Source organism: Gorilla gorilla, chromosome 4 (assembly GCF_029281585.2).
Source record: "Gorilla gorilla gorilla isolate KB3781 chromosome 4, NHGRI_mGorGor1-v2.1_pri, whole genome shotgun sequence".
In the NCBI taxonomy this organism is placed as follows: Eukaryota; Metazoa; Chordata; class Mammalia; order Primates; family Hominidae; genus Gorilla; species Gorilla gorilla.
In genome coordinates this window covers 57,211,605-57,233,931 of record NC_073228.2, presented here as the reverse complement: position 1 = coordinate 57,233,931, position 22,327 = coordinate 57,211,605, and the positions used below count along the sequence as shown (strand labels likewise).

The 22,327-nt window shown below is 46.8% G+C and overlaps 1 protein-coding gene across 3 annotated transcripts in view; it reads right to left on the bottom strand.

The window, feature by feature from the left end:
- The window catches only part of MMP28 (matrix metallopeptidase 28), a 30,389-nt gene extending 11,861 nt beyond the window's left edge, over window positions 1-18,528 (bottom strand). The window contains exons 1-3 of one of the 3 annotated variants that reach the window (XM_031011285.3): window positions 17,661-18,528; window positions 1,506-1,585; window positions 1,148-1,335 (exon numbers count right to left, since the gene is read on the bottom strand). In XM_031011285.3, coding sequence (XP_030867145.1) covers window positions 1,148-1,335; window positions 1,506-1,585; window positions 17,661-17,771 — 379 coding nt within the window. In that variant the 5' untranslated portion in view covers window positions 17,772-18,528. Of the gene's footprint in view, window positions 1-1,147; window positions 1,336-1,505; window positions 1,586-3,896; window positions 4,300-17,660 lie in introns of those variants that run through there. The other 2 variants (XM_031011284.3, XM_063706527.1) reach the window with 2 other exon arrangements.
- Between the last annotated feature and the right edge of the window lie 3,799 nt (window positions 18,529-22,327).

Below are 22,327 nucleotides of genomic sequence, written 5' to 3'. Positions count from 1 at the left end.
TCAGGTTGTTAATATTATGCACGGTAGGCCAGGTGCGGTGGCTCACGCCTATAATCCCAGCCCTTTGGGAGGCCAAGGCGGGTTCGAGACCAGCCTGGCCAACATGGCAAAACCCTGTCTCTACTAAAAATACAGAAATTAGCTGGGCGTGGTGGCATGTGCCTGTAGTCCCAGCTACTTGTGAGGCTGAGGCAGGAGAATCGCTTGAACCCAGGAGGCGGAGGTTGCAGTGAGCTGAGATTGCGCCACTGACTCCAGCCTGTGTGATGGAACAAGACTCTGTCTTTAAAAAAAATTATGCATAGTGAAACTTGTTATTTGTGAAAAACTGACAAAAGAATCAAATCTTCATAAATCTTAGATCTGTACCATTTAACCCCTGGAATATTAAATTTGGCTAAAAGAAGGAGGAGAAGAAAAGAAAGAAACAAAATAAAGCTACAAGAGGAAAATCATGACAGCAGAAACTGTAATGTGTAAACTGTGCTATGATGAAATGTTCAGAAGAGGCAAATCCATTGAGACAGAAGTGGATTAGCGGTTGCCAGAGGCTAGGGGAGGGGGAGAAGGGGGAATGACTGCTAATGGGCATGGGGTTTCTTTTCAGGGTGATGAAATGTTCTGGAATTAGATTGTGGTAATGGTTGCACAATTCCGCAAATATCCTAAAAACCACTGAATTGTACACTTTAAATGGGTAAATTGTATGGGATGTGAACTATATCTCAATAAAGTGGTTAAAAATATGCTATGGACAAAGTAAATCAATGGATCACACATTTGTTTAATAACTTATGAAAAAGAATGAATTCTGATGAAAATAACTTCAGTAAATATAAATGAAAAATGTTAGCAACAGTTTAACTGCCCTGCATTGAAAATTTATCAAGGAATTACATGGGTTTTGTGTTTGATCTGGAAAAACACTTGTACAATGAAAATTCATCAATGTAGGTGTCATTCTGAATTAAATGTCTGTATTCACAATCATGGTCCTCAAGCCAAGAGGTCCTATTCACCCACTCCTCCCGTGCCCTAGGGAAGAGAGGTTACTGACAAAGTCCAGTCCCAGGCTCAGCTGTTTTCCTAGCCATTGGCTTCAAGACATTGGGAAATCTTGGCCTAGCCGGATTTTAACAGTGCTCACCTTGCTTTGCAAAGCGTTTCTTACGCCTCATTTTGGTCCGGTGTCTAGCAAACAAGTCACTGATCCTCTCAGCCCAGGCCGCATAACTGTTAGTATCTGTAACCCCGCAGCGGGGACGAGTCATCTGGCGCAGGGTGGCGCGGTCCAACACGCCGCTGACAGGTAGCTGGGACACCCACTGAAACGCTCTGTCAGGAGGAAAGGACCGCAAGGGGAGGGTGAGTGGTAAGGGTGAGGGCAGGGAAGTCTGCCTCCCTGGGGTGTGGCCAGCCAGGCTTCCAGGAGGAGGTCGAGGAAATGGTCAGAGCTTGGCATCCTAGCACCCCTACCCCAAGTCCTCCACATCCCTCCACCCTACCTGATGGCATCGCTGAATCGAGTGGAGGTGGGAGCTTTGGGGACCTGTTCATTGAGGTATCCGTACTTCTCTAGGAATGCCTGCGGGAGAGAGGAATATCTGCTTTTTCCATAGCATCCTTTCCCCTCCCTTGGTCCCCAAGGGCCCAGGGCACATACATCCTGCCCAGTCTCACCTCTTGTCTTTTGCCCAAGAGGGTCTATAAGCTATAGCAGAATGAGTTCTGGGATTAAAGTCAAAAGGACCTGGACTCAATTCCAGGTCACCACTGACTAGCTGATGATCTCAGGCAAGTCACTCAGTATTTCTGAACCTTTGCTTCCTCATGCCTAAAACTGGGCCAGTAGTACCTGCCCTGCGGTACCTACTGGGCCAGCAGTACCTACCCATATCTTACGGCATCAGTAGGAATCTAGCAGCACATGCTAGGCAGTACAGTAACAGGCTCTGGAGTCAGACCCACCTAGGTTTGAATTCCAACTAGTAAGATACTTCTCTAAACCACAGTTTTCTCAACTGTAAAGTGGGCTTAATACTAGTACTTACCTTACAGGGGTTTTTTGTGTGTGTGTGAGGACTAATCGCAAGAGTGCTTATAAAGCACTTAGCACAATGCCTATTACATAGGAGGGACTCCATACAGAGTGGCTATTATAATATGTGTTATGCGTTACGTGCATATACACTATTCATATGCATCCTGAAACAACTACATTCTCTAGAATATCTTTTAGTATTGATTAGGAGCTTATCAGGTGCTAGCTCTGCCATGGCTGGGTTGTGAATTGTCTAATTCTGGATTTTTAAAAAAACAGTTATCTTCCCCACCGATGTAGATATATTTATTTATTTATTTATTTATTTTATTTATTTTTTTCTGAGATGGAGTTTTGCTCTTGTTGCCCAGGCTGGAGCGCAATGGTACAATCTCGGCTCACTGCAACCTCTGCCTCCCGGGTTCAAGCAATTCTCCTGCCTCAGCCTCCCAAGCAGCTGGGATTACAGGCATGCACCACCACGCCTGGGTAATTTCTTGTATTTAGTAGAGATGGGGTTTCACCATGTTGGCTAGGCTAGTCTTGAACTCCTGACCTCAGGCGGTCCACCCGCCTCAGCCTCCCAAAGTGCTGGGATTACAGGCTAAGCCACCGTGCCCAGCCCAAATGTAGCTATATAAAAGGTCCTAGAACAACAAATGCGCTTACCACTAACCTTATAATTGATATAAAAACTTGACTCTCTAAAAGATGTATTTTTTGAATTAGAAAGCTTCTTTTATTCATTCGTTAATTAATGCAATGTACTAGGTACCCTGCTAGGTACAATAAAAAATAAGACATCCCTAAACCAGGCACAGTGGCTCATGCCTATAATCCCAGCACCTTGAGAGGCCGAGTGGGCACATCACCTGAGGTCAGGAGTTCGAGACAAGCCTGGCCAACATGGCGAAACCTCATCTCTACTAAAAACACAAAAATTAGCTGGGCGTGGTGGTGGGTACCTGTTGTCCCAACTACTCTGGAGGCTGAGGCATGAGAATCACTTGAACCTGGGAGGCAGAGGTTGTAGTGAGCCGAGATCACGCCGCTGCACTCCAGCCTGGGCGACAGAGCAAGACCCTGTCTTGAAAAGAAAAAAAAAAAAAGTAAATAAATAAAGGACATAAATTGGTACTATGAAGAAAAGAAACCAAGTAATATGACTGAGAATAATTTAAAGAAACTTCACATCGGAAGGTCAGGAAGGAGTCGAGTCTCTGAGGAGCTGATACATAATCTGAGTCCTAAAGAATGAGAAGCTTGCCATGCAATGAGGTGGGAAAGGGTGTTCCAGACAGAGGAAACAGCAAATCCAAAAGCCCTAGGCTAAGAATGACAGTGACATGTTTAAGGAACAGAAGGAAGGCTGGAGCACAGCAAGTGTGAAGAAACGGAGCGTGAGATGAAGTCAGAGAGAGAGGCAGGGCTGTCAGCCAGGATAAGAAGTGTAGGTTTGTTTTAGTCCTGCTGATGGATTAATTGGTGGGGAATGAAAGACAGAAATCCAGGATGCTCCTAAGTTTTCGGCTTGGAAGGTGATGCTATTTAATGTATGAGGAAGCCTGCAGGAGGTACAGATGGGGGTGCGTGGGTTTAAGATTACCTTGGAGATTTCAAAGTGGCATTGGCTGTATGATCCTAGAGCTCAAAGCAGCAGCCTGAATATTTCAGCATGTAGGTGATATAAAGCTGTGGACCAGGACGAGCTCCTCTGGGGAAATTGGTATAATTGAGAACATCTCAGGGTCCAGGTACCTTTGACTCTGCCTACCCTAACACACCTGGAAGCTGTTCTCTCAGTAATCAAGTTATTTGACGCCAGTGGAGAGAAAAGTGTGACTATTATTCTCACCTATCACCAGTTCTACCCTTTGGGCAGACGATGCACTTGGCTCCCTGCTTGCCCTTCTCACTGATAAAGTTACATAAATGTCACCTTGGATAAAAAAGAATGTTGCCTCAGCTGCATAATTCTACACAGAGAATTCTTCTACCTACATAGCCTCAATTTTTACCCCTCCTTGTTGTGTTACCTATACAGAAATAATTTTCTGTCTTCTTCTCTTACCCCTATTTCCTTTGCTGTATTTCTTTTTTCTTTTCTTTTCCTTTTTTATGTTTTATGTTTTAGAGATGGGGGTCTCACTATGTTGCCCTGGCTGGAGTGCAGTGGCTATTCACCGGCATGATCATTGCTCACCACAGCCTCAAACTCCTGGACTCAGGTGACCCTCCTATAGCCTCTTGAATAGCTAGGACTACAGGTGCTGCATGCCACCATGCCTACCATGTTGTATTTCTCTTTTTTTTTTTTTTTTTTTGAGACAGAGTCTCGCTCTGTCGCCCAGGCTGGTGTACAGTGGTGCTATCTTGGCTCACTGCAAGCTTCATCTCCTGGGTTCACGCCACTCTCCTGCCTCAGCCTCCCGAGTAACTGGGACTACAGGCGCCCGCCACCACACCCAGCTAATTTTGTTTTTGTATTTTTAGTACAGACGGGGTTTCACCATGTTAGCCAGGATGGTCTCAATCTCCTGACCTCATGATCCGCCCGCCTCAGCCTACCAAAGTGCTGGGATTACAGGCGTGAGCCACCGCGCCCAGCCACCATGCTGTATTTCTTAACTCAAAATAATTCCAATCATAGCTGCTGTCTCAAGGAAAATGCACAAGTTGGGAATGAAGCTAGATACTAAGACCAGCAAACCCCTAAATCTTTGCAAGTATCCAGCTTCCCCTTGTGGATTTAATTCACATTCATTTTCAGCAACCTCCACATCCTCTTCTCAATAAAGTAACTTTTCATAGACTCCTCATTCTACGTAACTTTCCTAGTCCATTTCATTGTTTTTCTGCATTAATTCATTAGTATTTCAGAACTATTGTTTCCTTTTTTCCCTTTGCAAATGTACACTATTTTTGGATGCATAATGGATTGAAAGTGTTCTGGTGGCTTAATTTGGGAAGTTATTTCCTGCTCAAAATCGTGTGGCATCACGGTATAGCCACCAGGTTTGGGAATGAAAATCTGTTCCCAACCCTGACTCTGCCAGATGGCTGGGGACAAATTATTTTTTTTTTTTTTAATTTTTATTTTTTGAGACGGAGTCTCGCTCTGTCGCCCAGGCTGGAGTGCAGTGGCGCCATCTCAGCTCACTGCAAGCTCTGCCTCCAGGGTTCACGCCATTCTCCTGCCTCAGCCTCCCGAGTAGCTGGGACTACAGGCACCTGCCACGATGCCCGGCTAATTTTTTGTATTTTTAGTAGAGACGGGGTTTCACCGTGTTACCCAGGATAGTCTTGATCTCCTGACCTTGTGATCCCCCCGCCTCAGCCTCCCAAAGTGCTGGGACTACAGGCGTGAGCCACCACATCCAGCCAGCTGGGGACAAATTATTTAATCTCTCTAAGCCCCTCTTTCTTTATCCACAAAGTGAGAATAAGTTCAATTTATTCTTGATCTTATTCAGCGTTCTCAGAAGGACTAAATAAAAGAATGCACATTTAGCATAGTGCCTGGTACATAGTAAATACTCAATAAACAGTTGATCTGGTTGATTTACCTTAGAGGGAACGTTAACAACAGACTTTTGGAATGCAATCCATCTGTAAAAAGGGAACTGCTTTGAACATGGCAGTTACACCTCTGTTCTCAATTCAGGTGCTTCTCTGTCTCAGACTTGCCTGACCTCAGCTGGATGCCTGGTTCTCTTCCTTGTCCCCTCCCTTTCCTTTGGGGAGGATGGACAGAGGACTTTCTAAAGGTAGCCAGGGAATTAATGTCTCCTTAGAGGCAGTTTTGCTAGGTGAGTGACTTGGGAGAGACCAGGTCACAGGTCGGCATGGCTGGCACTCCCTTGTGCCTCTCTCCACAAACACACCCAGCCCTTATCAGGGAGTTGGCTCCGGTTCTGGAACTCTGAAGCCTTGGACAGAGTGGGAGGGAAGGGAAATTAACTGGCGGCGTCTCTTGTTTCCTGGCTGGGCTGCTGTGCCTAGTACTCTGGCAGGCAAGACGGGGTGGAGGGCAGGATGGGGGTTGGGGATGAGGGCCTTTTTCAGGGGTCCCTCAGAGGGGAAGTCCTGGGCCTTTCTTCCTAACTCGCCTCTGGGACCCTGTAGGTTGCAAGGCAGAGTTAAAATCTCAGTAAGCAGAATGAGCATGTGCCCAGGACACGAGCCAAGCAGAGCCACTGAAAGAATGAGAAAAAGAAATTTTAAGAATTTGACATTTTGTATTTCTATAAAAGCACTGAAGTGGCTGTGCGCAGTCACGCCTGTAATCCCAGCACTTTGGGAGGCTGAGGCAGGTGGATCACTTGAGGGCAGGAGTTCAAGGCCAGTCTGGCTAACACGGTGAAACCCCGTCTCTACTAAAAATACAAAAAATTAGCTAGGCATGGTGGCCAGTGCCTGTAATCTCAGCTACTCGGGAGGCTGAGGCAGGAGAATCGCTGGAACCCGGGAGGTGGAGGTTGCAGTGAGCTGATATCACGCCATTGCACTCCAGCCTGGGCGACAAGAGCAAGACTCCATTTCCAAAAAAAAAAAAGCACTGAAGTATTATAACAGGGATTATCAGGATTTATGGGCTCCCTTATACTTTTATGCTTAACATGTGTATATTCAAAAAAATTTAAAACACATACAGGAAGGGGCTCCTTATGCTGTCAGGGCTGGGTGCTCTCACATTCTGTGGAGTGGAGGCAGATCCAACCTCCCGGGTGAGGAGGTGGTGGGGTTGAAACTCCCTCTGCTCCTGGAGGTGTCCCTAACCCTCTTCTGTGAGGCATTTTTCATGCCTCAGTTTCCTCCTGCAAAGGTAAGAGAAATGGTCTACTCTGCACAGTCGAAGGAGCAGGGGTGTGGGGTCAGGGTGGAGGAGTGGCAGCATGACAAAGGGATCCCAGGAGAAGACACAAAACTGGGAGGTGGAGCTCCAGTTCTTACCCCAGCTTGACCACAAACCCTCTTGGGGGCCATTTTCCTTCTAGGCTTCCATTGTCCTGGGGGCTTGTTCAGTGGTTCTCTTAAGGACTCTCTGAGTTCCACCTCGCACCATTCCTGCCCCACTTCAAGGAGGCAGAGTCTAGACCACTCCTCCTGGCCTTGAAGTTCAAGGACCAGGTTTTCTCTCTTCTCTATTTTCCACCCGTCCTCTCTCTTAGGGAGCCCAAGGCTTGAGCTGAATGGAGAGGAAGCTGGAAGGCTCTGCCCCTTAGGTGACTCACCCTACTCTGGCCTAAAAGCTTGTGCCAACATGCCTTACCCCCTTGGTTAGGGCTGGGACCACTTTCCTGGGGAGTCACCTCTGAAAGTCCCTGGGAGTGGCTGTGGAGTCTGGGTAAAATGGAAATAGTTCTCCTGGGACCCAGCCAGCTTGGTGGAATCACAGTGCTAGGGATTCTAGGCCTGCATCAGTCCTGACTTGTCCTGGGAGGGTGCATATAGCCTAGCCTATTTAGTGCCTGAGGGAAGGGAAATTTTGGCCATTTCTGTGCAGGGCAGGACCAATGATGAGGTGCAGCAAAATGAACCCAAGGCCTGAGTCAGGAAGTCTGCATCATTGAACTGGCAGGGCAAGGGCACTGGACTGAGAGTCTTGAGTTTTATTCCTGGTACTATGGCTAACTGTATGTCCTTAGGTAAGTCCTGTGCCTCTCTGGCTTCAGTTTCCTCTTCTATAAAATTAGGAGGTTGGATTATTATTATTATTGAGACAGAGTCTCACTCTGTCACCCAGGCTGGAGTGCAGTGGCGAGATCTCAGTTCACTGCAAGCTCCGCCTCCCGAGTTCACACCATTCTCCTGCCTCAACCTCCTGAGTAGCAGGGAATACAGGCGCCCACCACCATGCCCGGCTAATTTTTTTGTATTTTTAGTAGAGATGGGGTTTCACCGTTTCAGGCAGCATGGTCTCGATCTCTTGACCTTGTGATCCGCCCGCCTCGGCCTCCCAAAGTGCTGGGATTACAGGCTTGAGCCACCGCGCCAGCCAGGAGATTAGATTATTAGAGCTCTAATATATATTCCAGCTCTATCCATTATTCTATCCCTGCTTCTGCAACTGACTAGCTGTGTAAGCTAAGACAAAGTTACTTAATCTTTCTGTGCCCCAATGTATAAAATGGGAGAAAGAATACTGTTTTACCTTTCTCACAGGAGCATCACCAACATCTAAGAAGATGGTTTGGGAAAGCTTTATGACAGTTGCCCCATTAACAATGTTATTTTTACCTCTATGTTCATGGAGCTTTATTGCTGGAAGGGACATTTGGTAGGTGAGCGTGTAGTACTCACCTTCTTTTTTTTTTTTTTTGACATGGAGTTTCGCTTCTTGTTGCCCAAGCTGGAGTGCAATGGCGCGATCTCAGCTCACTGCAACCTCTGCCTCCTGAGTTCAAGTGATTCTCTTGCCTCAGCCTCTCGAGTAGCTGGGATTACAGGTGTGCGCCACTACGCCTGGGTGATTTTTTGTATTTTTAGTAGAAACGGGGTTTCACCATGTTAGCCAGGCTGGTCTCAAACTCCTGACCTCAGGTGATCTGCCCACCTTGGCCTCCCGAAGTGCTGAGATTACAGGCGTGAGCCACCATGCCCAGCCAGGACTCACCTTCTTAGACATCCTCCATATCACAGAATTTCGGCAGCAGAAATGAAATTAAGAATTTAAAAATTGCCAAATGCATGCAGAAACTGTCACTTTACCTATGATATACTCCATCTCATGTTACATTTTATTATTATTTTAGTTCCCATAGTGACTATTGAGATTGTGCTTATCATTCAAGTGTATCTTTGGCATTATTAGCCAAGTCAAGATGCAAAGGATGGCAAGGTGTAGTGGCTCACGTCTGCAATCCTAGCACTTTGGAAGGCTGGGGCAGGAAGATTTCTTGAGGCCAGGATTTCGAGACCAGCCTCATAGTGAGATCCCGTCTCTACAAAAAAAAAAAAAAAAAAAAAAAAAAAAAAAAAAAAAAGATGAATGATAGCTGGTATTCTGCCTTGATGTGTTCTACATATGAAAATATTTTCTGGTAGTCAGGAGCACAATAAGCCCAGGCAACTGTAGAGCTTTTTAAAGATATCACACCTTCTTTGAATCTCACAATGATCTTGCAAGAATATAGACAGGACAGGTGTTGCTATTCCCATTTTAAAGATGAGGAAATTAAGTCTCAGGGGAGTGTAGTGTCTTACCAAAGTGACCTAGTGTGTGACAGAACCAGTACTCTAATCTGATCCTCTGACATCTACCCTAGGATGTTTTATTTTACATTTAAACAAGTGACATTAAACAAGTGACTAGTGTGTGACAGAACCAGTACTCTAATCTGATCCTCTGACATCTACCCTAGGATGTTTTATTTTACATTTAAACAAGTGACTCAGAGGCTTTAAAACTAAAGGGGCAAGGGCCAAGCTGCTCTCTCTACTGGGGAGCTGACTCTCAATTAAGAAAAAGGTCAAACTGGGGTGTTTCTGGCTGGATTTCTCTTATCTGCTTTACAAGAAAGTTCAGGGTTAGAGCAGAGGAAAGAAGTTGCTCAGGCAGTGGGCTCTGGCTTTCAAATAGGGGCTGGGATCCTGTTTTCCATCACAGCCAAAACAGATCGTCTAACAGGCCAGAGGCATTCAACAGGACTGAAGCATGTTCCTGCGTAAAGATAAACATCTGCTACCAGAATGCTCTGCTTTCACCCTCTGGCTCCTGGGAGCTAGTGAAGACTTCAGGGCAGTGGGGTTAACTCAGCTCCTTTCCTTTATTTTGGGTAAAGGCTTCCCCTTCCCTCTGCCTGACTCCCTTTCTTTTTCTCCTTCTTTCTTTTGTCCTTCAGTTTTTTTTTTTTTTTTTTTTTTAGTCAGAGTCTTGTTCTGTTGCCCAGGCTGGAGTGCAGTGGCATGACTTCAGCTCACTGCAATCTCTGCCTCCTGGGCACAAGCGATTCTCCTGCCTCAGTCTCCCGACTATCTGGGATTACAGGCGTACACACCATGCCCGGCTAATTTTGTATTTTTAGTAGAGATGGGGCTTTGCCATGCTGGCCAGGCTGGTCTCAAACTCCTCACCTCAAGTGATCCACCTAACTTGGCCTCCCAAAGTGCTGGGATTACAGGTGTGAGCCACTGCACCCAGCCCCTTTGTCCTTAGTCTTATAGTCACAAAGTTCTGTCTAGGTGTAACCTAGATACCTCTTGCTATAATCCCTGCTCCTTCTTTCTCTCTCTCTCACTCTTTTTTTCTTTTCCTTTTTTTTTTTTTTTTTTTTTTTTTTGAGATACGGTCTTGCTCGTCGCCCTGGGTGGAATGCAGTGGCATGATCACAGCTCACTACAAACCTTGACTTCCTGGGCTCAAGTGATCCTTGTACCTCAGCCTCCTGAGTAGCTCGGACTACAGGCATGCGCCATCATGCCTGGCTAATTTTTTAATTTTTGTAGAGATGGGGGTCTCTCTGTGTTGCCCAGGCTGGTCTCGAACTCCTGGCCTCAAATGATCCTTCTACCTTGGCCTCCCAAAGTTCTGGGATTACAGCCATCATGAGCCATTGTGGCCAGCCCTCCTTTCATTTTCTGCCCTTAAGGAAGATGGAAAACACTAGCCAGTTAGTCTTTATCCAGACCACATCTTGTACTCTTTCTCTAATGCCAAATAACTATACCGTATGGACTCATGGTTCTCACTAGACTTGTGGGGCTAAGTTTAGGGCACAAAATAATGCCTTGATCAAGGGTGGGTTTAGGGAGATATTGTCCAACCATGTCTCCCTGCTATTAGGGTCATGCTTCCACTATCCAAATCCTGGTAATTGGCTAGACAAGTGCTTTTCCACCAACTGTGGTCCTCTAGGACCCTTCAGAGCCTCTTCTGCACTTCTATTCACCCTATACCCATGAGTCACTGAGCTAAGTTCTTGGGAACGGCTTCCACACCCAGGCTTCTGGGTTTCTGACTCACAAAAAGTCAAACGAATGGCTCTGGGGTATGAGAAACAGACACTGCATCTGGGGGTGGATACTCCACAGAAGCTCCAGTGTCTCCCTGGAGAAACAAACTATCCAGCTCCTGGTACTGGCACACTGGGAGTAGCTATACAGATATAGCTAGACCACCCAGTGGAAGGCAGGTCCTGAAACTACTGCCTGGCTGTTCTAAAGAAGGTCCAAGCAAAGCAAATGATAGATAGAGCCCTTGGGAATCTGTGTTACCCAAGCACAGGACAGTGTCTGGCTTGGAATGGGAGTGGGGGACAGGGTGATGATGATATCATCTGTTAATTCTCAATCTTGCAACTCAGCAGAGCATGCTCTTCCTACTTACTAGTGCTGTGAGCAGCTCTAGTTTTCCTAAGTTGCCCACTGAACTTGTTCCTAAGTTGCAACAATGAACTTGTTTGTTCACAACACAGCTTTGTAAGCACTCAATCTCCTCCCTGGCAAAGCCCACTCTGGAAAGGCCTCAACTTTGTTACATTGTGTGCACAGAGGGGACACAGAGCCATGTACACAGGGTACAGGAATACACACAGAGACTTGAGAACACAGACACATCCAGACAGACAGACATGGACACAGAGGAAGATGATGTATATACCCACACAGGCACACACATATATAGAGACACAAGCATACAAGCACACCAAAGCCAAACAGTGTTAGAGCTAGAGAGAATCTTAGAAGTCATTTAATAAATTTAGCCCTCTTATTTTACAGGAGAGGAAACCGCAGCCAAGTGAAGGAACTCTATGATCACACAGTTGTTTTTTATTATTTCTTTCTTTCCTGTGCCGTTTTGGTTTAATTTGTTCTTTCTTCAGATTCTTAAAATGGAAGCTTAAATCATTGACCTAAAACTTTTCTTCTTTCTTACTATAGGAATTTAAAGCTGTGAATTTCATTTAAAGCACTGCTTTAGCTGCATCCCACAAATATTGATATGAAATGTTGTATTTTCATTATTATTTAGTTTCATTGCTCTGATGATTTCTGAATCAACTCATGGGTAATTTAGGAGTGTGTTGTTTAATTTCCAAATATCTGGGGCTTTGCTAGATGTCTTATTGTTACTGATTTTAAAATTAGTTCTGTTTTGGTAAGAAAACATAATTTGCAACATTTAATTTTTTTTTTTTTTTTTAAGGCAGAGTCTCGCTCTGCTCAAGCTGCAGTGCAGTGGCGCGATCTCGGCTCACTGCAACCTCCGCCTCCTGGTTTCAAGCAATTCTCCTGTCTCTGCCTCCTGAGTAGCTGGAATTACAGGCACACACCACCATGCCTGGCTAATTTTTGTATTTTTAGTAGAGACGGGGTTTCACAATATTGGCCAGGCTAGTCTCGAACTCCTGATCTCAGGTGATCCACCTGCCTCAGCCTCCCAAAGTGCTGGGATTACAGGCATGAGCCACCGCACCTGGCTTTTTTTTTTTTTTTTTTTGAGACAGAGTCTCGCTCTGTTGCCCAGGCTGAAGTGCAACAGCGTGATCTCGGCTCACTGCAACCTCCGCCTCCTGGGTTCAAGCAATTCTGCCTCAGCCTCCTGACTAGCTGAGATTACAGGCGTTTGCCACTACACCTGGCTAATTTTTACTATTTTCAGTAGAGATGAGGTTTCACCATGTTGGTCAGGCTGGTCTCCAACTCTTGACCTCAAATGATCCTCCTGCCTTGGCCTCCCAAAGTGCTGGGATTACAGGCATGAACCACCACACCCAGCCTTTTGCAAAATTTAAATTTTTTAAATGAACTGAGACTTATTTTATGGCCCAGCCTATGGTCTCAGTTGGTAAATTATTGATATGCACCTGAAAAGAATGTGTATCTGGAGTTCTCAAGTGTAGTTTTCTATCAACATCAATTAGGTCAAGAAGGTTTACAGTATCGTTCAAGTCTGCTACATCCTGACTGATTTTTTTTGTCTATTTTTTCTATTAATTATTGGGAGAGTGGTGTTAAAGTTTCCAACTATCCAGTTCCAAAAGGCCACATATAATATGATCCCATTTATATGAAATGACCAGGATATCCAAATATATATACACAGAAATTAGTCTGTAGAGGCTGGGTATGGTGGTTCAAGTCTGTAATCCCAGCAATTTGGGAGCCCAAGGCAGGCAGATCATTTGAGGTCAGGAGTTCGAAACCAGCCTGGCCAACATAGTGAAACCTCCATCTCTCACTTCCCACTTGACACATCCCATTTCCCACTTCACACTGACATTCCAATTCACAAATGTATTAATGTTTTTTTAAAAAAAAATGTGTAGAGACAGGGTCTCTCTATGTTGCTCAGACTGCTCTCAAACTCCTTGGCTCAAGCAATCCTCCAGCCCCGGCCTCCCAAAGTGCTGGGATTACAGGCATGAGTCACTGTGCCCAGCCACAAATGTACTAATCTTACAATAGTAGAATTCCATTTACCTGCACCCGCTTGCCTTGTGCCATTGTCATAACTGTTACTTTTACATGTGTTTTAAAGTCCAACTTATGGCCATAAGGGGGCATGGCCATAAGTTGGACTTTAAAACACTTGTAAAAGAAGTAGTTATGACAGTGGCACAGCACCTGGCCAAGGGAAGCAGGGGTGGGCAAATAAAATTCTACTATTGTAGAATAGTAGAATTGCAGCCTTAATCCCAGCACTTTGGAAGGCCGAGGCAGGAGGATTGCTTAAGTCCAGGAGTTTGAGACCAGCCTGGGCAACATGGGGAGACCTCATCTCTACAAAAATATTTTAGAATTAGTTCGGCATGGTGGTGGGTGTCTGTAGTTCCAGGTACTCAGGAGGCTGAAGCAGGAGGATCACTTGAGCCCAGGAGATTGAGGCCGCAGTGAGCCACGGCTGTCTCAAAAAATAAAAATAAAGTCCAATTTATGATGTTATTATTTTGCTTTAAGCAGCCAGTTGTCTTTTACAGAAATTATGACAAGGGAAATAAGTGTTTTATGTTTACTCATTTCCAAGCTTTGTTAGAGTAGGTCTTACTCCAGTTCATGGTGCTTACACCTAAAGCATGGCATTGCTGGTGTTTTACATAGATGCCCAGGGTGTTAAAGAGTTTTTTCCATTTTGGCTGGCCCAGACTGCCAATATCTTCCAGAACTGCTCAACTTCTCCAGTCTTTTTTCCTGTTCTCAATCACATAGCAGCTGTTCTCTGGTAAGCATCACACAGTCTCACCCTACACGTGCTAGCACAGTCCCCAGGCAAGGACTTGCAGTGAACCCCATACAGACTTATGGGAACCCCCTTCAGTATAGCTCCCTCCTCTGTGACGCACCGCTTCACAGATTCCAGCTACTTCAACAGCCCTGAACGCTGAGCTTTGTCACTCAGCACAGCAGGACTGCTGTGTTCTGCTTGAGGTCTAGTTCCCCGCACTGCAGTCGGGAATTGTCTCCAAGCAAAGAACTGGGGCAACTGTGGGGCTCACTTTCTGGGTTTTCCTTCTGTGGATGGTTGTTCCCTAAACGACACAACAGTATATCCCATTCCCAAGTTCTTCTCATGATGTGACTTTAACACTCCTCTCAGCAATTGTGGGGTCTATGTTCCCTCCCCTTGAACCTGGGAGGCAGCTGTGACTGCTCTAGCCAATGGAGTGCAGTAGAAGCAATAGTAGGTCATAAAAAGGATATAGTTCCTCTCTCTTCTCCCCGCTCCCAACACTCATCCCCAGGACCCAGACACCATGTTATAAGGAAGCCCAAACTAGCCCACACGGACAGACCATGTGGATAGGTCCATGTGAAAAATAACTGAGGCCACCAGCCAACAGCCAGCATCGACTGCCGGATATCTAAACACACTTCAGATGATGCCAGCCCCAGACACTGTAGAATGGAGAGAAGCTGCACTGATGTGCCCTATTTGAAATTTCGACTCACAGTTATCTGTGAACTTAATAAATGGTTGTTTTACTTCACTAAGTTTTGGGGGTAATTTGTAATGTAGTCATAGTAACTAAAATACTCTCTTTAGGAATTGCAGCTCTGTGCTGTCTGTTGTCCAATGCTGAAAATAGTTGCCTTACATATTTTGTCCTGTATTATTGTTGTGCGGGAGCTAGTCTTCAAACCCAGACTTTAAGCCGAAGCTCAGTTCTCTAAAGTAATGATAAAGGTAATAACAACATTGAGAGCAACTTCCTTTTATAGACTGATTTCTATGTCCTATGAACTGTGTTAGGCATTGTACATATGTTATTTCAATGAAACCACACAACAATCTTGTGAAATAGGCATTATTAACCCCCATTGTATGGAGAAGAAAACTGAGGTTTATAGAGGTTAAATGAGTTATCCATGGTTTACGTATGGGTTTGTCTGGCACTGAAGCTCATGCAATTAACCACATACAAAAACACATATAGACATAGACACATCCCCAGTTGTGTGTGTATATATGTAATATATGTATATATACACACACACGTGTGCTTGCATAGGCATATAGAGACACGTACACACCCATTACACATTTCCAGAGTTTTTATGCTTTTAAAATATTGTCTTGTTCTCAGAGTTAAAAATCCCCTTCCCCAAACTTATGTTAAATAGACTGAAAGAAACTCAATCTGCTGGATATTAAGTTTCCCAAGCATACCCCAAGATGAAATTCTCTCCATCTGGGGCCACCACAGGCATGGGCAGCAGAGATATGCCTCTGTTCCCTTGCCAGGGATTGCCTGGGACCCGCACTTGCAGGGAGGTGGGGTGGGACTCTTAACAAGACTTGGCTTGGCAGACAGAAGCCTTCTCCTGGGGCTGCAAAGACTCTGTACTTGATGTTGTAAGAGTCTCAATTCAGAGAAACAAAGTGCTTCTCTGAATATGCAGAGAAACCAGAGAGCACAGAGCAAGAGCCCAGTGCTAGGAAGGGGAGGGGTGGAAGGCAACGAGAGATGATCCCTTGTTGAAGCAGGGTCATTTCCAAATATTCCCCAGTAGTGATGGGAGCTGGCTGATGGAAGGATGAGGCATTCGGAGAGGGCCCTCTTCATTCTGCAGTTTCCCCAAATTCAGCTTGCCCTTCTAGGGAAGGGGAGTAGGGAGGATACTGAGAAGCTCTCAACAGGCAGTTTGAGGGCAGGAAAGAAGCTCTTAGAGGAGCAAGAGTCTCAGGGCAGAGCATTGGGCTCAGTAATTCAGAACCTGTTCATATTCCAGCTGGATGCGGTGGCTCACGCCTGTAATCCCAGCATTTTGGGAAGCCAAGGCAGGCGGATCACTTAAGGTCAGGAGTTCGAGGCCAGCCTGGCCAATATGGTGAAACCCCGTTTTTACTAAAAATACAAAAATTAGCCTGGCATGATCGTGCTTGCCTATAATCCCAGCTACTTGGGAGGCTGAGGCAGGAGAATCGCTTGAACCCTGGAGGCAGAGGCTGCAGTGAGCCGAGATCTAGCCATTGCACTCCATCCTGGGCAACAGAGCGAGGCTCTGTCTCAAAACAAAAAGAAAACAAAACCTGTTCATATCCCTTCTCCTTAAAATAGTGGAGACCCTGGCCGTATTCTTGAGAAGAAGTAAGAACACAAGCAGACATGCTTCTTTGGGGGAGGAAAGAAACGATACTGTTGTGTTATTACAATCACTTTTTTTTTTTTTTTTTGAGACAGAGTCTCACTCTGTCGCCCAGGTTGCAGTGCAATGGCAGGATCTCGGCTCACTGCAACCTCTGCCTCCCGGGTTCAAGTGATTCTCCTATCTCAGCCTCCCGAGTAGCTGGGATTACAGGCGCCTGCCACTACGTCTGGCTAATTTTTGTATTTTTAATAAAGACGGGGTTTCACCATGTTAGGCAGGCTGGTCTCGAACTCCTGACCTAAGGTTATCCGCCCGCCTCAGCCTCCCAAAGTGCTGGGATTACAGGCATGAGCCACTGCGTCCGGCCTACACTTTTAACTAGAAAATAGATGCCCTATATTGATCCCCACCCCTACCTCACAAAAAAATTCCCCTTGCGCAACCTACAACAAGCAAGTTGAGTCCAAAGCAAGAAAATGGAAAGGGAGCTCTCTAAGGTTCACCTTCCTGCCCCCTTAAGTTCAGTCCTGAAGCCCCGTTTAAAGCTCCTTAGAAGCAACTCTTGAGAGTATACTACTCTTGCCCATTTTACAGACAGAAAAACTAGTTCTGAGCAGTTTGAATGCCTTGCCCAAGCAGGTCAGCGGCGGCCCCGGCCAGGAAGCCAGCGCTGTGTCCCGCGTCCCGGCCAGCCAGCGGTACCCTCTCCACAGCACGAAACTGAGGCTTCCACACGGTTCGGGGGCATCCGACGAATGAACCTCATTCTCCCCAGCCTAGGTGGTGAGGGAGAGTGGCCCCGTGCCAAACTAGGGTAGGATGTCCCCTCTGGGCTCTTGCCCGTCTGTCCGGTCTCGTCTCTGCACCCACCCCAGCCCATCAGTGCGGATCCGCGTGCCTGTGTGGTTCCAGCCTGGCACGGGGAAAAAACTGCCCGGCTCTTTATGTTCAAGTGCGAAGGGGGCGGAGGACAGGGGTAGGGTAACGCAGATTGTCTGCTCACAGGGGACTGCTGGGTGGCCTGACTGCCGAGTTCTGACAGGTCTCAAGCACACGCACCGCTCTCCGCCAGGTACACACCGCGTACCTCCGCCTCCTTGCGCAGCTCCTGGCCTCCGCGCTCCGCGGGCTGGGCGTCCAGGTGGCCCCACAGTAGCAGCTGCAGGGCGCGCAGCAGGAGGCCGACGCGCGCGACCATCTCGCCGCCTCCGGTGCGGCCTGGCTCGGGGAGCTACTGCGCGCAGGGAACCAGCCGGCAGTCGGCCGCGCCCGGGACCCCGGGGATGGGACTGCTCTGCGCCGCCCCCGCACGGAGAGGGACTGTCCCGGGGTTTCGCCAGTGCCCTAGCTGCGCGCTCTGGGCCGCTCCTCCGCTGCCCTTCGCCGGGAGCCGGCCAGAGGTCGTCCAGCCCGGGCAGTGCCTGCCCGCGGGTCCGCCGGCCCCGGGGACCGAGGGAGGGAGGAAGGAAAGGCAGGCGGAGGGGGCGGAGGCCCGGCACTCCCGCCCCACCCACCCCGCTCCGCTGCTGGAACGCGAGGCGGTCCCGGAGCCTCTTCCGCTCGCTGCACAGCCTCGCCCTGCGCCCGCCACCGCCCTGCGGATCGGTCCTCTCGCCCGCCACCTCCAGTTGACCCGGATCTGTCCAGGGAGGGTGAAGGAAGAAAGGCCTTCTCCTGGCAAGCGTGGCTACCTAAGACTTCGATGAAGAGAGGTCCTGGTCTACCAGAGGGTCGTTGATTGTTTCAGCTGGGTGGGGAGCGAGGCCCCCACCCAGGGTCGGGGTGCGAGAGAAGGAGCACAGAGCTGGAGTCAGAACTGGATTTGAGTTCCAGACTTGCTCCTTTGCTAGCCCTTTGAGTCCTGCCTCAGCCACCTGCTGGCTGTGTGGTCTTGGACCAGTCACTCACCCTCTCTGAACCCACTTTTCTCATCAGTAAATGGGATAATAAGAATACCGATATTCTGTGACTGTTGGGGAGATTTAATGAGATAATAACGCCTGTAAATTACTGAACAGGGTGCATGGCATCACGAAGTGTGCACTTAATAAGGGGCAGGCTGCAGCTGTGTGATCTTTGGCAAAGGATTTAACTACTTTGAGCGTCAGTTTCCTCATCAATAAAATGACAGCATACGATATTTAGTGCCCAGCGTTGCATGAGGATGAAAAGAGAAAATGAGTGTAAAGTGCCTGATTTTATATACCCCATAAGGATGGAGTGAAACGGTTTACGTGAAAGCCTTTGCTAAACTCATATTGAGCAAAGAGTAAACTGTTTTCATTATCTGTCTGTGTAACTGAGAGCTGGTTGCTGCCTCACTTCTACCCAATTCACTACATTGTAAAATGCAAATGGAAAATGATACTGAGCTCTGGGGGTCATTGTGGGATTAGATGAGTTAATGTGTGTAAAAATAATCTGGAATCCCTAAAGTGCTGAACAAAAATAATGCTGTGTTCCAACCCTAAGGCTCAGGGCCTCGGTATCACACAATGTTTTTGTACTATTTAGAAAAATACACCACTTGTGTGGAGGAATTGGAAAAAGCCCTTTTAATAGACATTTTATGTGTGTATATATGTACATATGTATTTTTAAGACAGGGTCTTGCCCTGTCGCCCAAGCTGGAGTGCAGTAGCACGATCACAGCTCACTGTAGCCTTGACTTTCAAGGCTCAAGCAATCCTCCCATCTCAGCCTCCTGAGTAGCTGGGATTGCAGGCATGTGTCACTGTACCCAGCTAATTTTTTAATGTTTTATAGAAGAAGGGATGGAAAGATTCTGCCTGGAGAAAGAATTGGCAAACCTAGGTCTGACTCCAGCTTGGTCCACAGTGTCCTTACCAACTGATGATCATCAGAGCTCCCTGCCCAAAGCAGGGCTATCTGGCCTGTCAAAATCCATCTACTGGTAAAAGCCACCATATATCATGCCATACCTGTAACTACAAACACACACACACACACACACACACACACACACTCTCTCTCTCTCTCTCTCTCTCTCTTTCTCTTGCTTTCTCTCTTTCTAAGGTTGCCAGATGAAACAGAGGATACCCAATTAATCCTGAATTTCAGATTAATGATGAATAATTTTTTAGTATAAGTGTCCCAAATATTGCATAGCACCCAGTTACTTTTTAAAATATTCATTAATCTGAAATTCAAGTTTAACTGGAGTCCTGTATTTTTATTTGCTAAATCTAGTAATACTATCTCACTCTCCTTCAGAAGCTCCCTCCCCAAGGTCCACTGCAGGGTTTTGATTGAATCAGCAGCCGTGTTACAGTCTGTTCTTTTTGGGGGGATATGGGTTAAGTACAGGGTCTTGCTGTGTTGCCCATGCTGGCCTCAAACTCCTGGCCTCAAACGATCCTCCTGAGCAGCTGGGACTACAGGCATGCACTGCCACGCCCACCTCGCAGAAGGAAGGAGGACCTTCCTACTAGTTGCCTGACAAGGCTGGAAGCTCTCTAAGAGCAAGGGGCAGGCCAGCTTCATGTCCACTCTCTCTGGGGCACCAACCCAGGCAGGGATGCTTCTTATGAATGTGCAGAGGGCATCCTCAAAGAGGGGACATAGATGGCAAAGAGATCCATCCTCAACTCCAGAAATCTTGAGGCTCCCTGACGGGGATGCATCTGTACATCCTTTTTCTCATTGGTCTGCCCAGAGAAGTGCCTTTTTAAAATTGGTATGCCCAGGATGGATGCCCCTTTTTCATTGGTTGGTTGGAAGGTGAACAGGACCTGTTTCCAATTAGTCTCCCTCATAGGAATGCCTGTTTCTTTTTATTTCATTCTTTAGAGACAGGGTCTTGCTCTGACTCTCAGGCTGGAGTACAGTGGCATAATCAGGGCTCACTGCAGCCTTGACCTCTCAAGCCCAAGCCATCCTCCCACCTCAGCCTCCAGAGTAGCTGAGACTACAGGACACACCACCACGCCTGGCCAGGAATGCCTGTTTCTAAAATGTTTATTCTGGCTGGGAATGCCTGCTCTAAAATGTCTATACTGACTGGGTGCGGTGGCTCACACCTGTAATCCCAACATTTCAGGAGGCCAAGATGGGAGGATCACTTGAGCCCAGGAATTCAAGACCAGCCTGGCCAACATAGTGAGACACATTATGTCTGTGTCACATCCCAGAGGTTCTCCATTTCAGCTTCACTGGGAAGAGACGGTAAGAGGAGAAGTCATGGTTCTCTGGAGGGCTGAATGTCTGGGAGGAGACAAGCTTGGCCACTTGGAAAGCTGATCCTGCCTCTCTCTGCATCCCAGCCTAGCTGTGGTCCCTGAACCCCTCAAACTAGCACCACTGTGCATTTGAAAGTTGACTTTCTCTATTTTCCTTTTGTGTTCTTGGTTGGATTATTTCATCCCATCCTTTCCTCTCCCTATGCCATCTCTGCTTGTGGTCACCTTGAAGTGCCATCCAGACTTGAAACTGCCTGCAAGAATTTATGCAGAACAAAGCTTTCTCCACCCATATGCTTACCCTGGGCTTCAACCCTGCCTTTGCGTAGGATGTCTCTTTCCCGGGAAGATAACATATTTCCATGGTTTGAATTTGGGCAGCAGGAGGTTCCGGTTCTCTTCTTCCTCTGAAGATTACTCATAAATCCCAGAGCACCAAATTCTGTGATCTTCAAAATCCAGGGGCCTGTGAAGCCCCACAAGTGTGACTTGCTGTATGTTTTCATGTCTAGTACACATCCTGAGCCAAAATCACTTTGGATGGGGTGGGGAGGGTGGGCAGCAGCTTGCTGTGTGGATGCTGGGAGGATGGGAGGGGTCCAAGGAGAAAAGGAAGATGAAATCGGGGCAGTTTATTGAGAAGAGACTCAGTTCATAGCAAGGGTATCTGGAGAGTGACTGGAGAATGGCTTTGGATCAGGGGTTCTCAAACCATGACCCAAAGATTACCCACATCCAAAAGAATACTGTGGTGGCAAGTCCCTATGTTAATCCAATACCATTATTTCCTACTCTGGTAGGAGTGGGTGTGGGGATGGAATGAGGAGTTGGAACAAATGATAGTGATTAATACTTGTTGAGAAATTAACATGGGCCACATATGTGCTATGTGCTTTACATAAATCATGTCATTGACTCTTTGCAACTTCCTTATGAGAAAGCTACTATTATAAGCATCCTAATTTTAAAGATGAGGAAACTGAGGCACAGAGAGATTGTATCATTTGTCCAGAGTCACAAATCTTATAATGGTTTCTCGTTTTTTTGTTTTGAGACAGAGTCTCGCTCTGTCGCCCAGGCTGGAGTGCAATGGTGTGATCTCAGCTCATTGCAACCTCCACCTCCCAGGTTCAAACAATTCTCCTGCCTCAGCATCCCAAGAAACTGGGATTACAGGCGCCCGCAACTACGCCTGGCTATTTTTTTTTTTTGTATTTTTAGTAGAGACGGGGTTTTGCCATGTTGGCCAGGCTGGTCTTAAACTCTGGGTTTCAGGTGATCCACCTGCCTCAGTCTCCCAAAGTGCTGGGATTATAGGCATGAGCCACTGCACCCGGCCACAAATCTTATAATGGAAACTGTAATTCAACCTGGATGCTATAACTCCAGATCTAGGGCCTATAAATACTACACTATCTTACCTCAAGTCAAATTTATAAAATATGATTCTTAGATCACCTGCATTGAATCACCTGAAAAATTCAGATTCCAGAGCCCTACTCCAGACCTACTGAATTACTAATTAGTAAATACCAGCTTCCTGGAGGAAGACAGG